The sequence below is a fragment of the Corylus avellana genome, chromosome ca2, assembly GCF_901000735.1.
Source record: "Corylus avellana chromosome ca2, CavTom2PMs-1.0".
Taxonomy (NCBI): Eukaryota; Viridiplantae; Streptophyta; class Magnoliopsida; order Fagales; family Betulaceae; genus Corylus; species Corylus avellana.
Genome location: NC_081542.1, coordinates 2,121,106 through 2,136,057, shown reverse-complemented (window position 1 = coordinate 2,136,057; position 14,952 = coordinate 2,121,106). Strand labels below are relative to the sequence as shown.

The 14,952-nt window shown below is 35.3% G+C and overlaps 3 protein-coding genes across 6 annotated transcripts in view; all 3 read right to left on the bottom strand.

Moving 5' to 3' along the window:
* Window positions 1–1,384: 1,384 nt before the first annotated feature.
* On the bottom strand, window positions 1,385–5,257 carry LOC132170710 (protein FMP32, mitochondrial). 2 transcript variants are annotated; one of them, XM_059581791.1, is made up of 8 exons: window positions 4,947–5,257; window positions 4,436–4,759; window positions 3,982–4,113; window positions 3,747–3,806; window positions 2,458–2,534; window positions 2,294–2,350; window positions 2,114–2,180; window positions 1,385–2,019 (listed from the first exon to the last, which is right to left on the bottom strand). In XM_059581791.1, the coding sequence occupies exons 2-8, from the start codon at window positions 4,649–4,651 to the stop codon at window positions 1,900–1,902; spliced, it is 729 nt and encodes a 242-aa protein (XP_059437774.1). In that variant the 5' UTR covers window positions 4,652–4,759; window positions 4,947–5,257; the 3' UTR covers window positions 1,385–1,899. The 2 variants fall into 2 exon arrangements, with proteins under 2 accessions (XP_059437774.1, XP_059437773.1); XM_059581790.1 differs by having other exon boundaries at window positions 4,436–4,695; window positions 4,947–5,255.
* Window positions 5,258–7,494: 2,237 nt separating this feature from the next.
* Window positions 7,495–10,778, bottom strand: LOC132170680 (uncharacterized). Of its 2 annotated transcripts, none has more exons than XM_059581753.1 (5): window positions 10,515–10,778; window positions 9,601–9,776; window positions 9,359–9,428; window positions 8,069–8,141; window positions 7,495–7,947 (listed from the first exon to the last, which is right to left on the bottom strand). In XM_059581753.1, exons 1-5 carry the CDS (start codon window positions 10,681–10,683, stop codon window positions 7,827–7,829), a joined length of 609 nt encoding a protein of 202 aa, XP_059437736.1. In that variant the 5' UTR covers window positions 10,684–10,778; the 3' UTR covers window positions 7,495–7,826. The 2 variants fall into 2 exon arrangements, with proteins under 2 accessions (XP_059437736.1, XP_059437737.1); XM_059581754.1 differs by having other exon boundaries at window positions 8,069–8,138.
* Window positions 10,779–11,579: 801 nt separating this feature from the next.
* LOC132171127 (uncharacterized) overlaps window positions 11,580–14,952 on the bottom strand; it is an 8,510-nt gene continuing 5,137 nt past the window's right edge. For both annotated transcript variants that reach the window (XM_059582358.1, XM_059582359.1), the window contains 8 exons: window positions 14,293–14,363; window positions 14,060–14,195; window positions 13,579–13,638; window positions 13,398–13,480; window positions 13,242–13,318; window positions 13,052–13,122; window positions 12,239–12,296; window positions 11,580–12,122 (listed from right to left, as the gene is read on the bottom strand). In XM_059582358.1, coding sequence (XP_059438341.1) covers window positions 12,000–12,122; window positions 12,239–12,296; window positions 13,052–13,122; window positions 13,242–13,318; window positions 13,398–13,480; window positions 13,579–13,638; window positions 14,060–14,195; window positions 14,293–14,363 — 679 coding nt within the window. In that variant the 3' untranslated portion in view covers window positions 11,580–11,999. The remainder of the gene's footprint in view (window positions 12,123–12,238; window positions 12,297–13,051; window positions 13,123–13,241; window positions 13,319–13,397; window positions 13,481–13,578; window positions 13,639–14,059; window positions 14,196–14,292; window positions 14,364–14,952) is intronic.

Sequence of the window (14,952 nt, the reverse complement as noted above, 5' to 3'; positions counted from 1 at the left end):
TTTATTCCAAAATCAAGTGCCTGGGGCATGGTCTCCCTTAATTAGATTTTTTTTTTAATCACATTTTTTTTTAATTAGATTTTGGGGCATGGTCTCCCAAAATCATGGGCCTGGGGCATTGTCGATCAAAATTAAGCTTGACCTTTTATGGGCTTTGGGTTGTCAACGAGGGTTTACTTTTCAAGGTTTTTTTTTTTGGGGGGGGGGGGGGGGGGGATGGTGTGGGGGAATGCTAAGATCATGTGGAAATCTGCTATAAACAAATTAAAACTAGATTTTATAAATTGTGTTCTCCAAAGTATAATGAATTTAGTTTCTGAATTATTGCTGACGGGTGAATTGAGATCCCCAGATGAGTAGGATTTCTCCTCTCATTCGGTGCAAAAGCATGGTTATATATTTGTGAAACCGACACTTCACTGTTTGCTTTGTATTTCCTCTGTTTTAACCAAAACTTTTAAGAAAACACCTGACATTCATAAACCATGTCTTGGAAATTTGGCCCGATTCTTTTCTCACCTAATTCAATTTAGTTTACTTTTGGCTACGATATTCAAATCACTTTTCTTTAGACTTTTTATTTAAATAGTAATAAGTTATTGATGTAGTATAAAGGTAAAAGGAGATTTAAATTTTTGGTAAGAGAAAAGCATAGTTGTTTGGTGATACCAAAAGAAAAAGAAGTTGAGCGGAAAAAAAAGAAAGAAAGAGTGAGTTACCAAAGACGCATGTCATATCTTGGACATATCAAGACCCTTCCTACTAAGTCATAAGCTGCACAACATGCATAAACACGGGTTTGAGGGGCAAGAATCATTTCCATTTCATTTGAAATAGAAAGAAATCATTTTATGATTAAAATTTTATTTTATTTAATCTAACGGTATATATAATGTCGCATCATTTAAAATTTTTAATAATGTAGCAACCTCTTCACCACATGGCAGGATAATATAAAATAATAAAATCTTAAGGATGAAATCATTCTATCTCCATTTCACTCGAAGGGAAAGAGGTTCCTGATTCCGGTTTGAGAAAGGCTGTCACGTCGCTAAACTGCCCATTTGTCATCCCGTTTCCCCTTAGGGAAAGGTTGCCACAGGTTTCCTATTTGGTGAAGCCCAATTCGATCAGCGGGAAAAACCCGCATCTGTAAATCCTTTTCCCCCTCCCAACAATTTTTTAAAAAAAAAACCCATTTCGATCAACTCCAAAGAAAATTAATCTGGGATGATACACCCATAAAATAAGCACACAGACACGAGTTTCTAATCACAAAAACAGTGGCATACACGCCAAGCTAAAAAGGAGGACAACTCCATAAAGAAGAGGCAATGGTTAACAACTCTGCTATTGAATGCCATTAGTTAGCAACAAATAAACATGCAAATTCAAAAACAACCACTTCCCCGTGTAATATTAGCTGTTTCAATTATTTCAAACTACATGCACTATTACATGAAACAAATAGTTGGACCTTAACCAACTTCGGATTCTCTACAACTCTCATCTCAATCTTAGGAGCCTAAATCATGCTGAGCTAACCAAATAACCACCAAGCCTATTAGAGCTGGTAGTTTTTTCTTGAACATGCAAAGAATTCCATATGTCAGAATTTTCATTTTCAATCAAGTTATTGCTTCTGGCACAAACAAGTTAAGAAAACAATTCCATGGAAGAACACCCAAAGACTTGGCCAAGAAAAGGAATTATATATGAAAATAATTCCATATATAAGGAAATGCTTTCTAGAGCCCCACTAACACTCTAATTCAATTTGTTCTTGCTTCTTTAGTTCTTTTCCTTCTTTTCAAACAAATAACATCTTCAAAAGAATGGACTATTCTTTTCTCCTTTTTGAGTTCTGTCACCATTAATTTCCAAGACAATACTACACGTTTACATCAAGATGCGGAGTACAGCAAGGCCAACAGCAGAGATGGAAACAAGAGTACCTATGCAGTATTTTATCACATCATATTTTCCTGCTTCCAATTGGGCCCTTAAAGCATGGATTTCCTGATATATACAAAAGACAATATTCAGAAATAATGACCAAAATGTAGTCAACCAAGCTCACAGATCATTTCTCACTTTAACTTTTATCACTTACCCGATCAAGTTTATTTGTGAGGTTATTAGTTTCAGCATTCTGATTTGCTAGCTCATCACGAATCCTCCTGCACCAGTATAGACAAAGAATATAACATTGAAAGTGGACAAAAATTAAACTGAGATATAGAGGTTCTTTATGCTCAGAGCATAAGAAATTTAGGTATGTCTCTTTCCTTACCCCCTTTCAAGATTCAAATCCAACCGCTGCCCAGCAGTGACTTTATCAATTTCATACCTACATCACACTCATGTCTTTGCACAATGAAGATAAAGAAAGAAAAAACAAAATATTCACATGCTAGCAGACAGAAATCAATTGCACAGTAACAATATAAATCAGACCTCAATTCACTTCGCATCTTTTCTATATCATTCCGAAGCTTTTCGGTCTCATGCTGCAACAGAGAAAAATGGTGTCCCTGCATAATATGTTGTTTAGGGAAATTATCAACAGAATCATTCAAGGAAACTTCAATAAGAGTAAAACCTTCTCATAATTAGAATTTTGATGAGATTATTTATCAACAAAAATCAAGCAAAAGGAACTGAATTTTCAAATTTTTAAACTGTGTTCTCAATGACTGTTTAGAGGGGAAACAAGGACAGTTAATATATTATCTTCAACATTCTTCTGACTAGTACCATGTTCATCTCGAATCACAAAACTGGAGCTTTCAGAGAGTTCTTAGATGCTGAAGCCAAAAAAATGAAATGAATCGCCGTGGATTTATAATTCATATATGTAGACAGAAAAAAATACAAGCTTGTTTAATGCCACACCATAGTGTTTCAATGACAGTGATTTCAACCGTATATACAGCCTAATTGTGATCCTCGGTGTTGAGTTAATTTCCAACCTCACCCAGAAAAGGAGCGGGGTTCGTTCAACCTAACTTGGGGGCTTAAAGCAATTAAAATGTCACTTGAGCCTGCAATATAAAGGTAATCCTCTTTGCTTGACCTACTCCTGCATTGTGATTCCATAATCAGACAAAGAACCTCTAGATTCATGATGTTCAATTATTGGCAGGAGCCAAGACACAGAACAGTATGCTTACTTGGAATCACCATTCCTTGAAAGACGCATACGAACTCGACAAATCTCGAGAACAAAAGAAAGGTTACTATAAAGGTTGTTTGATGTGTCTAGAAATTAGTGTTTATTTTTTTCTTTTTTTGATGACAGGAAACCTCGACAAGGCAGGGCCCTTCGGACCCACTCTCGTAGAGTAAACCTCGGACCCGTGCACCGTACTCTCGGAAGTTTCCCTACATGAATCAGGGTAAATCGCATTTACACCAGGGGGGTGGCCCCAAGGGGAAGTTTGCATCTAGCAAGTCTCGAACTTGGGATCTATGGGGTGATACTCCCTAAGACCACAAGCCTCAACCACGAGGCCAACCCTTGAGCAAAGAACTTATGGCCATCATAAACATTGTTTAGGATCTATTTAGCAACATCCAAAATTTCAATCCGCCCACGATCAAGACAGTTCATATTCACCTCAGAAGTACATCGTTGAACCCCGCTAAACATTCATTTAGTTTTTTTCCAGCAAGAGAGGGGGAAAAGAAAAGGCCAAAGTATCCTATTGAAGCCCAAAATGTAGAGTCTTAAAACTAGTCGATACCTGTGAGCTTTGGACTTCGGATTGGAATTTGGACAGATTGGAATCTTGAATCATTTCAATCTACAGACATAAACAGACACCAAGTAAGAAGTTTAAAAAAAAAAAAAAAAAAGACTGCAATTGTGACCGCATAGAAGTTATTTTTACTTAAATACTTCATTTAGAAACCAACTTATATTAATAAATCGACAAATGCAAAAACTCACATAGGAATTAACTACCATGGAGAAAATACCTTCTGCATCTCTCCCTTTGAAACAAATGAGTGAGACACATTTTCCAAGCTGTCATTCAAAACCTCGGTTATGGCAGCTGTTATAGCCTCGGCTTGCTTTGATGGCACACCTTGTCCCTCTAATTTCCTAACCTAGAAAGTATGCAGCACTGTCATTTTCTAACAGTTAAACATTAGGGCAAGAAATAAATTAAGCTGCCATCCTGCAACATTTCCATTATTTTCAAAATTGTGACTCTATTTCCATTTCCATTTCCATTATTTTCAAAACCAAGAAAATGAAACAAAGAAAGCACAACACCTACGTTCCTTTTCATATTCCCGAAATGCAAAGCAACAAAAACCATACAACTTTATAACAATGCATTTTCTCAGGAAGCAAACAAAGATTATTTAATAGCACCCGATTTAAAAACAAAAAACAAAAAAGGATAAGAAAGAGCAAAGAAATTACTAGGGCTAATGTGTCAACGAGAAACAACCGCTTTCCATTCGATTGCACGAGTTGAGAAATTTGCCTACAATGCAATTGACTACATGGAAAAACCGAAGCCAAAGAAGCCGATAACGGATCGCATATTGAAGTTGAAGCACCAAACCCTCTAAATCCGATTATCTCCAGCTTGGTTCCCAATCGTCCCCACCGCCTACAAGCCGCAGCAGCGGCCATTCGATTCCGCAAAATCCCCAAATTGCTCGAAAACAATCCAAGCCCTAAAAAATCCACCAATTCCAATTCCGCCACGGAAATCAAATATTCACCCCACAAAACGACACGCTACAATTAAAGAGATTCGCACAAAAAATTACAAGCAAAGCAATGAACCAGACGCGTACGACACTAACTGTTCTTTCCTCACCAAATTTTCTCAGAAACAAAACGGAGAACAAGGATGAAAATCGGAGAAAAAAAAAAAAATAGCGCCATCCAAGGAACAGTTAATTTGAAAGGCACTACTACATACCTCTATTCCGATTGACGATCGAGCGAGACTGCTACAGAGAGATTTTCAGGACTAGACAAAACGGGATTAGGCTTGTCCTCGTTCTGAACGTTGATGATCTTATCGTCGTAACGGTTAAAGGGCATTGCTCATCGTTCTCGCGAATAAAGAAGTTGGGTTAACGATTTCGCGTCCTCGCTTATTTCCAGGGAATTTCTTTTACGAGCGAAATGGTTGACGCTCAATGTTTTGCGCCCAATAGGAGAAGGGAAAGAAAGGCTTGCTTCAAACAAAACAGAAAAATTTTTAAAAAGAAAGACGCACTTGCTTTGCTTCGCAGGGAATATATACAGCGTGGATCCGGCCGGCAGCCGTCTCTAATGAAATGTATTTTTTAAATTTAATCTATAAAATTAACACGTTATATATATATATATACTACTTTCACATATAATTCAATCTAGTTTGTTAAGGAAGCAATTAAAAATATGTAATGTTACACTCTACACATTTATTTGACTATGCTGACATGATATAATCTAATAATATTTTTTAACATTTATCTCACTATGCTGACATGATATAATCTAGTAGTCCTTTTTTTTTTTTTTTTTTTTTTTTGAGGACTACTACTCAACATAGTTGAATAAAAGTAGGATATTAATGTGATATATTGCATTACTATTAATTAATTTTTTATGAACAAAAAAAAAATTGAGGGGTCGCTGCACCACCCCATGGGTGGTTTTGCCACCCCTGAAACTTTCCTTTTTTTTAAATATATATATATATATATATATATATATATATATATATATATATATATTTTTTTTTTTTATTGAATTTATTATAGTATTTTTGTTTTATTTATAAAATAAAAAAATGTCATTTTTGTTTTTTTATCGGCTTTGGAGGCCATGGGGTGGTTTAGGCCGTTTGGCCACCCAACTACCCCTCCCTCTTTTTCTTTTTCTTTTTTGAACTTATTAAGATATTTTTGTTTTATTTAAACAATTTTAAGAGCATTCCCAATAGAATAGCTAAATGTTATTTTTATCTAAAATGACTATTTAAATGTTTAAAAAACTCTCTACATTGGATTAGCCAAAAGAAAATGTAAAATAGATATTTGATTGGAAGAACTAAAAAAAAAACTAAATGTAGCAGCACTTTTCAAGGGAGCTATTTTATTTTTCATTGTTTCTCTCACCTATTTTCTCATTTTCCTAAATCTTTTTCTTACTTTTTCTCTGCATGTTCTCTTTTTTTCCAAAACTTTTCTCATTTTTCCTCTCACATGTTCTCTTTTTCCCAAAACTTTTATTGCTTTTAATTATATTTTAATAGAATAGATAGAAATATAGTTAATCGGATGTAGAGTCATATAAAAATGGTTTAGCTAAACTATATAAAAGTGAGTTTTGATAAGCCATTTTACATAAAAATATGACTTTTTCATTGGGAATGCTCTAAGGTCATTTTTGTATTTTTATTAGCTTTGAAGTACATTGACAATTTTTGGTAGTTTATAAAGGGCATTGACAAATTTTGATAACTTAGAAGGGACATTGACTCAATCAATTATTTGGGGGAGGGACATTGACAATAATTTAAGGAGGGTATGTGTTTTTTTTTTTTTTTTCCTTTTTTAAAATTAATTTTTGTTTACTAATCAAAAAAATTGTGCCTATTAATAATTGTGAAGAAAAAAAAAAAGCTTTAAAAAATGAGGAGCTTTTGTGCATTTTCAAGTTGTTACCTAGTTTTAAAACTGGTAAGGCATTTTTTTTTTGTTAGTAGGCAGATATTTATTATAAGCATTTTATTGGCTATAACCAAATAGAGAATAACTAAAATCTACTACCATATGTTACGTCAGTTAAGAGAATCTTAAGTGTAGGCCCAAGTTTTCATGAACATGTTCCACGAGCCCACTCAAACAAGTTTTGGAGGCTAGCGAGGTTAACGAGCATGTCACATCAGTATCTGATGATAAGGGGGCTTTTTTTTTTTTAAAAAAAAAAAAGAGGATCATGGGTTATTTTCCTCACCAAATTTTATTAAATGTCATCGACCACTTTAAACTATTCCAAATTTTCAGTTTTTTATTTTTTTTTATTTTTTATTTTTCTTCATTTTGCTACCACTAGTAAAATATAATTTCTAACAATTTTTAAAGCAATAATGTTAATTGTTTATTGTTGGATAATCACACCACCTATACATAAGGTGATCCTGTATGTGGCTTGATACTAATATAGGGTGGGAGATAAGATAATTACCACATCAATCTTATAAGATAGTTGTGAAATAAAAATGTAGTAATATATAAAATTACTCCAATACTTTTCTTTTTATTAATATTATATACCACACTAATATCTCACAAATATTTTACTACGGTGACATATTAGTGTCTAACAGCCAATGATATTTTTTTTTTTAAAAAAAAAATGACTGATTTAAAGACCGTTAGACCCTACTACATTAGCATAATAAAATCTTTGTGAGATATTTGCTTGGTATATAACATTTCTCTTTCTATTATACAGAGAAAGCATTTCATTGATTGACGAAGAATGAACTGTAACATTTTCAGTATGGCACAATTTGGTCAGCATGAGTATCGTATCATACAGGAGAACATTGACACCCCTACTCCCCACCCCTGGCACAACAATATCGATACGAGAGACGATCATATATCCACAAATATGAAGCTCTAATGAAAACCCCCCATTCTAGCTCTCAAACTTTGTGTTATGGAAAGGGGATGGAAGGGTGTTAAAAGGAAAACAAATCCAGGACTGGAAAGGGAAAGGCACACGTCTGAGATAAAGCTCATTCCAGACAGTTAGATATTTTTTATCCTCTAAACCTTTTTTTCCAGGACAAGCCATCTTACTTTGGTCGCTTTCGGTAGGGGTACAGAATATCATCAAGAGTCTCCTTTATGGAGTTCCCCACTCTACGCATGTTCCTGGCCACCCCTGATGAAATCAGATTTGCATTCCTTGTAAACCTGCACTTTTGCATAAAAACCAGATAAGCCAAATTCATTAACCCGTCTATACAGCTTTCAGAAAATTAATGAGTCCCAGTTCGTATTGAACACTAAATAAATAATCAGATTATATGCATGCCTGCTAAGAAAATCATCCGCCACTGAATGAGCTGGATAGCGTCTTCGAGGCTGAGGTAATTCCCGAACTTCTTCTAGAAAACAAATCCCAAGAATCAAAAGATGATAATAAGTGACAATTGTAAACATGTTGAGTCGTATATCACAAATGAGTTTCACAAAATGACACATGTATATATATATAAAAATTCCAAAGCAAAGAAAGAGGATGTAAGGAACTAGTTTGTAGATATTCTGCAACAATATTATAATCATTTATCATACCCAGATAAAATATTAGAAAGAGTAAGAAACTAGTAAAATAAGAAGTGTTTATCTATTATGCCTTAACAAGAGACTGCCCTGCATCTTCACTGTCCTATATGGCTTATTTGTCCTCCACATTAGCTAGTAAGCATGGAAACTCATTATGAACCACGTTTCCTGCTAGTTAACTTATGAATCATCATGGAAACAAAGAGAACAAGCCCAAAAAATAAGAACTATGTCAACACTTTTGACTACCATGCCACTGTTTGAGTAATCAATGCTATTTCACCTCCATATTTAGTCATCATAAAAGTGTGGTTAAAAATGCAGTTTCAGATTAACTAATCTGCAGAAGGCAAACAATGGTGACCTAGGCAGGCAGTGGTAGCCAGGTATTGACTGCCATTGCTTACCATTGCCAAGGAGACTACCTTAACTGGAAAGAATTGTATAAAATAAAAGAAAAAAATAAATAATTGAATAAAAACAAATACAAAAAGAAATACTTCTCCAGGTAGCGTGGGCAACAAAGACAAATGCACACATATGGCCACTTAAATGGCTTGCTTTGTTTGTTCCACAATTTCATCACACTATGATTTGGCCTATCACACTAGCATATAAGAGACATGTTTTGGGCTTTCTTAGAGAATTTGAGAATTAAGTTTGTTTGAGTAAAGTTTTAACCTTTGGCTTTCAAGAAGAGAATTTTTCTTCTTATTCATTCTGCACTGTAGCTTTAAGGTAATTCTCCATAGAGTGATGAGCTTGGTGTTTGCCCAGTATCTCATGGTGATTTTCCTTGAGTTGTGTACGTGTTAACTTTGAATGCCTTGGGTGTATTTCCTTTGAGTGGTGAGTTTTGATCTTGGTGTTGTTATAGTTCATGATTGCGTGTTGATATCTTTTCAACAATTTTTTTCCCAGCATCACAACCACCTAGGAATTGCTTGAAGACCTTAACCAAACTGTAGCCAAAATATTACCAAGATCTTCATCAAGACCAAATCAAAAAAGCATAAACCCAATTTTTTTTCCTTACCTTCTCTATTGTGAATATGAGCAGGAGTTGAAGCAGGTCCATCTGCAGAAACTCTTCTGTCCACTAAAATCTGCAGTAACTCATATCTGTAAGAGTTAAATTCTAGATTCTAGATTAAAGGTAACAAGATCCACTAGCAATGAACCAAGCCAAGTCAACAATCAACTGCATTAAACTCCTAACATTTCAACATTCACAAACTGAAATGGTGGGTGCATGTGTGCGCACACAGAGAGTACAACCTCAAGGCCAACACAGACGGGCAATTCAGCCTTTTCCGCTTGCTTATCAATTCCAGGGTCATTGCCACCTCTATCCAAGAAGACAGAGTAACCAACACAAGCATAATTGAAATCAGCAAGACTTCTGCCTTCTTTAGAAGCTTCAATCTCCATTTGTGAAACAATGTTGTCAGGTACTGGTCATTAAACTTAATGTTAGCACATAACATGAAATTATTATCATAGTATAATTTCAAATTAGCAAGAAAACGATATTGTTCTGAAAATACAAATATGATCAGGATCAATCATTTTCTGCCCTCTAAGTCATACTTGGTGTCCGTTTGGTTTAGCGTGCACAATTAAAATCATGCATTTCTTAAAACACACTCCACTTTCCACATTTTCAAACTGCTATATTTTTCAAACCCCTTCCAATCCGGACACTTGTCACGATTTTGTTGAAAAACACAGTTTTCGTCTGCAAAATTGTGGGGCCAAACTCACGCCTAAGGATCATTAATTCAAGGACAATATCGTTACAAAATGCACGGCGCTGAAAGCAGCAACTTCTCTTGCACTTGATTAGCAGAGAATAAACAAGATTAGCTCAAAGAAGATTATTATTTTCCAGCAAACAAAACTTCAAACCACAAATCAATCATACAATTAGATGATCACCAAAGTAATTCATATTCTTCGTGAAGACGACCATAGATTTAGTCCAATGTTATAGTGCGATTGTTGTGAGCCAATGATTTAGTTGTGAAAATGGGCTTTATTTGATTGATTGTGGCAATTCAAACAGATAAAGAGTGTAATCAACAACACAATTGAGCTATAACTGTGAAATTGGAGCCAATTCCATGGAGAAATTAGATTCATATTTGAAGAAAGGAAAAGAAAAAGCTAAGATAAGATGAGAAAACGGAGACCTTGTTGGAGGGTGCGAGGGATACCGATGCAGCGAGGGTTGCGAGCTTTGGATTTGAGAGCGGAGTTGAAGTACAGATATCCCTTGCACGATTTTCCCTTTGGATTTGAGCCTTTCACTTCGTTTTGCCTTTGGGGCTCATCTCCTCCCTCTTTTTCACTCCCATCCATGCCTCTATAGCTCTCTCTCTCTCTGTAACTCTCTCTTTCCTCAGCTCAGATAACATGTTTCGGCCATCCTTCTTTTTGTTCTATCGGCTGTGTTTGGAAAAGGCCTGACAGGACGGACCTAAAAACTCAAAAAATTATTCTCAAAATTAATCTAATATTTTTACTTTTTACATCATATTAATTATCTTTTATTATTATTTAAATAAAAAAATAAAAAAATAAATTTTTTACTTTTTTATACAAAATATTATCACTTTTTTTTTCATATTAATTTCACTTTTTTATATAAAATATTTTTATTTTTTTTCTCTCGTATCAATTAAATGTTTTACTCACTTTTTTCTCATTTTATTGTCAAACACAGCCGATGTCTCTCAACTAGCCAACTGAATCTTTTAGGTGAAAAATTGTTTTGACGTAAAATAAAGGTAACTGAAAAGTGACTTTTTTACTATAGATTCTTCTAAAAGATAGATGAAAAAATAAATAAAATATTATATTTTATAAATGGATAGAACCATACAACTGACTACAGAAATTAGGAAACCTAAGTTGTGATTTGATAGACCTAAAACTCAAAATAATAATTTAATATTTTCCCCAAATAATATCACTAGATAGGGTTAGAGAGAGTTTTAAATAGTGTGGTCTTTACTCTTAAGTATCGTCCACATATATCCAATTTAAATAGAAGGTAAATTTTTTTACTTGGAAACTTTTTCTGGAAAACAATTCATATTCAATGCATTGAAATAAATTTTATTCAAGGCACTAAACTTTTACTCCAATATTAATTTTCTATCAAACTTGACCTCATAAGTAAATGTGTTGCTGCAAAACACTCCAGAGTCATTCTGAATTTCCTAAAATTTGAAAACAGGATATAAAAATGGACAATCACAAATATGAACCACACCATTCCACGTTTTGTTCGATTGTTTTACTAAAACATTCTTTACACTTTCGAAGTTTCGGTGGATATACAAACGAAGGTAAAGAGGATGAAATAGCAATTAACCGAGAAGCTCCAGCTGAGTGAGAGTGACTTGCATCAACATGCTTGGTCCGGCTGAGGTACTCTGTGCAAACGCTTCAATTCCATCAGCAAGTAGAAATGATGGAGAAATCCCTAAATACCAAGCTCCAAGGCAACAGGAGACACAAGTAGGTGTTTGGCTTGGAATTGAATCTGTCGGGATTGAAACATGTACCATAACCAAACACGAGACATGTCTAAGTCCCATCGGGTCCAGTTCTAACTGGAGCTGGACCCAAGCTGAATCCCAAAAGTAGAATTTGAACTGGGAATAAAACCCTCATTGTTTGTCAAGAGTGCTCCTGAAAACAGGATAATATGTATCAAGATCAAGTCGGTCCAATATTTCTTGAGTAGTCCATAAATAGGAAGAGTGGCCTTCGATGAGATCTGTTACGTCAACCTGCGAAGCCGAAGAACACCCATTTTATTTTGGGGAAAAGAAGAGCATTGTGAATGGGTAATAATGATAATCCCTAGAGCAAGTGTGATGGCCAAATAAGGAAAGGAACACCGTACATTCTCAATCCCAGGAATATTGATGGGTTGAATTCCAGCCAATCCTTGAGTAAGTAAACTGTTCAAAAAAAAAAAAAAAAAATTGTTAGTTAATATAGAAGGGAGATCTCAACAGTAACTTCTCCAAAAAATTGATCTGCTGCCTGTAGCTAACAATAGCTCTATTTTTGGGGGCTAATCCTTTTAATGCCATATGGCTACTAACTAGAAAAATATAAAAGTTTTACAGTTTAGACTAAAATATGGAGCACCGCAATCTGGCACTCAAAATATTTCAGGGATTTTAATCAATGTTCATGGTTTTCCGCGCATTGCATTTGTGTAATGAGGCAGTTATCTTAAAATATCCTACGGATCATTCATCTCCTGATAATGATATACAACAAAGGTAAACTGAAAAAATCATAGATCAAACCAACATCCTCATAGGACCATCCTAGTAGTGGTTAAGCAGTCAAAAGTTCAAAACGTGGGACTGCATCTCAAGAAAGTTGAAGTTCAGGTGGAGGTTGAACCTGCTTGAGCATCACTCTGAGGAACCCATTCAGGGTTTGGTCAAGGTCGGTTGACATGGGTTTGTCAGATTGGGGATATAAAACATTTTGAGGGTAAGGTATCTTATCATGAGTGTATAACTTCAAAAGCCTACACAAAACAATTGGGTTCGTTACCCCAAAGCCACTGGTGCACAAGATATAGTTGGGCCAAGTTCACTAACTTGACAGATAGGATCACCAAATAGGCAACCTCAAGTAAATTAATTGTAAATTCCTGCAATTTGCAGACCAGATTTGCATAGTCCACAATGTATACCTGGCACGGAAAGCAACGCCAAGCGTCCAATCAGCGTTGGAGTAAGCATTCACAAATCTTCCAGCCACCATCTGCAAAACAGCGTGAGGTGATAGAGGGCTTCCTCAAATGAGAGTGTGGTAAAGACAGATCAACCAGGAGAAACAGTTATAAGGGGGTGCTATGAGGAGAGGAAAAGAACTTCAATCACCTTTCTAGCAGCTTCCCAGTTCTCATCTTTGATTGAGATGGGTGCTCCAAGAAGAACAACTCTTTCTATAAGTTCAGCTGCCAGTATTCAGAAGAGGAGCATTAAGATCACTCTAGTAAACCCAAGACAGTCATGAAGAGTAAATGCACTAGTTACCATCATGTTCGGTCTCAGCCAAACACTGAAGACACTTGAAAATCACCCGTGCTCCAAGTGAGTAACCAACAAGTGTCACCGGCCTGAAACATTCATATAAAGCCAACAATAAAAATTAAAATGACTGCTTTCTCTAATTTTTTTTTGAAGAAACTGGATTAACAGAAGTTTTGAAGAGTACCTGTTGCCTTGCAGTCCATTTAATAATACTTCAGCAAGCAGCTTCCCTGCTTTGTCTGATCTAGACAATGACAAAATACAAGTTAATAGATGAACCATTCGGCAAACTCTACCAGTGTGCAAAACAGCACTGAACAACATTGTTTGATCCGTTGCCCTTAAGATGATTTGCTTTGTAAGCTTTAATCCTCTACTAGGTTTCCCCCACATTAGTACTACAGTCTTCTCACTAGCTCCTCAACCACAATATTTTACTAGACCAATAAGTCAAAACCATATTTATCATTGCAGCCGTACACATCTTTACAAACTTTAACCTATGGTGCCTCTTATTCAAGACGCAGAAAGAAAGAACCACCCCACCCCTCACCCTGCAATTCTGCACACATGCAATTCACATGAAAATGGAACTGGGGGACAGTTTTTTCCCCTCTTCCCATCTAAGATCTCCATTCCACTTAAAGTTAAGAGCGAAAAAGTACCTGTTTACAGCAATTGTCCATTTGCTATCTATAAAGTCAGTAGCAGCAAGTAACACTGCCGGCCAAGCCAATGCTGTTAAAAGTGTGCTTAATACAGTCATCATTGCACCTTGCTTCATCAACCCCAGGGCAATGCCTACAGCAAGTAGCAGGAACATCAACACCACACATGATTCTTATTATTGTCCTAATTACTTAATCACAAGAGCAGCCAAAAGTACAAAATCTATTACTTGAAGTTAGCCAATCCTGGATTGCAGTGCTCACTGCAATTAAATTCTTAGACTCCCACTGCAACGCATACCTAAAAAAATTGTTAAGGTCATAAAAGATATCAAATTTGTAAACTGTTCTGGCCTCCACAAACCTTGAGCATTTAAGTTACCATTTCTAAATGAAAAATCTATCAACATAAGAAGCAAAGCAAACAGAACAAAAGTACAAGGTGGTATAGCAATTTCATTAGATAGTTGTTTCATGACATCATATCTTCCACAAAAAAAAAAAAAAGCACTTTTTATCGCACCACGAGCAATAATTAGTTCGTAAATGATACTAGCATAGTTCATAACAACTGAAGCAACTGAAGGCAATAGGTGAAGAGATAGGAGAAAGAAAAGAAAAGAAAATCTCTTTTAGTGGGCATGAACTGAAGTTCTACTTGTCAACAATGAAATGTCTATCTAGTTTAGCCAATCCACTATTAATGAAAAACCTCCAAATAAACTAGAGAAGAAACTGATAATCAACAAGACACATCAAGTACTTTACATGCAATTGAATCACCTTATATATGGTAAAATTGAGATGAAAATAAGCATTTATCTTTGGTCCTTAAATCAGAAGACGAAGGAAAGGAGAGAAGAGGGTAAGATTATTTTCCTTTGTTTCAT

Bases quoted from the DNA above. Each gene is read 5' to 3' on its own strand.
- LOC132170710 (XM_059581791.1), bottom strand. From the start codon at position 4,651: ATGGCCGCTGCTGCGGCTTGTAGGCGGTGGGGACGATTGGGAACCAAG. The intron at 4,114-4,435 runs GTAATTTCTTTG...CATACTTTCTAG, and splicing joins TCGTTGACACATTAGCCCTA to GTTAGGAAATTAGAGGGACA. The intron at 3,807-3,981 runs GTATTTTCTCCA...TTATGTCTGTAG, and splicing joins CAAAGGGAGAGATGCAGAAG to ATTGAAATGATTCAAGATTC.
- LOC132170680 (XM_059581753.1), bottom strand. From the start codon at position 10,683: ATGGATGGGAGTGAAAAAGAGGGAGGAGATGAGCCCCAAAGGCAAAAC. The intron at 8,142-9,358 runs GTAAGGAAAAAA...TTTGTTTTCTAG, and splicing joins TCATATTCACAATAGAGAAG to AAGAAGTTCGGGAATTACCT. The intron at 7,948-8,068 runs GCATGCATATAA...GCAAAAGTGCAG, and splicing joins GCGGATGATTTTCTTAGCAG to GTTTACAAGGAATGCAAATC.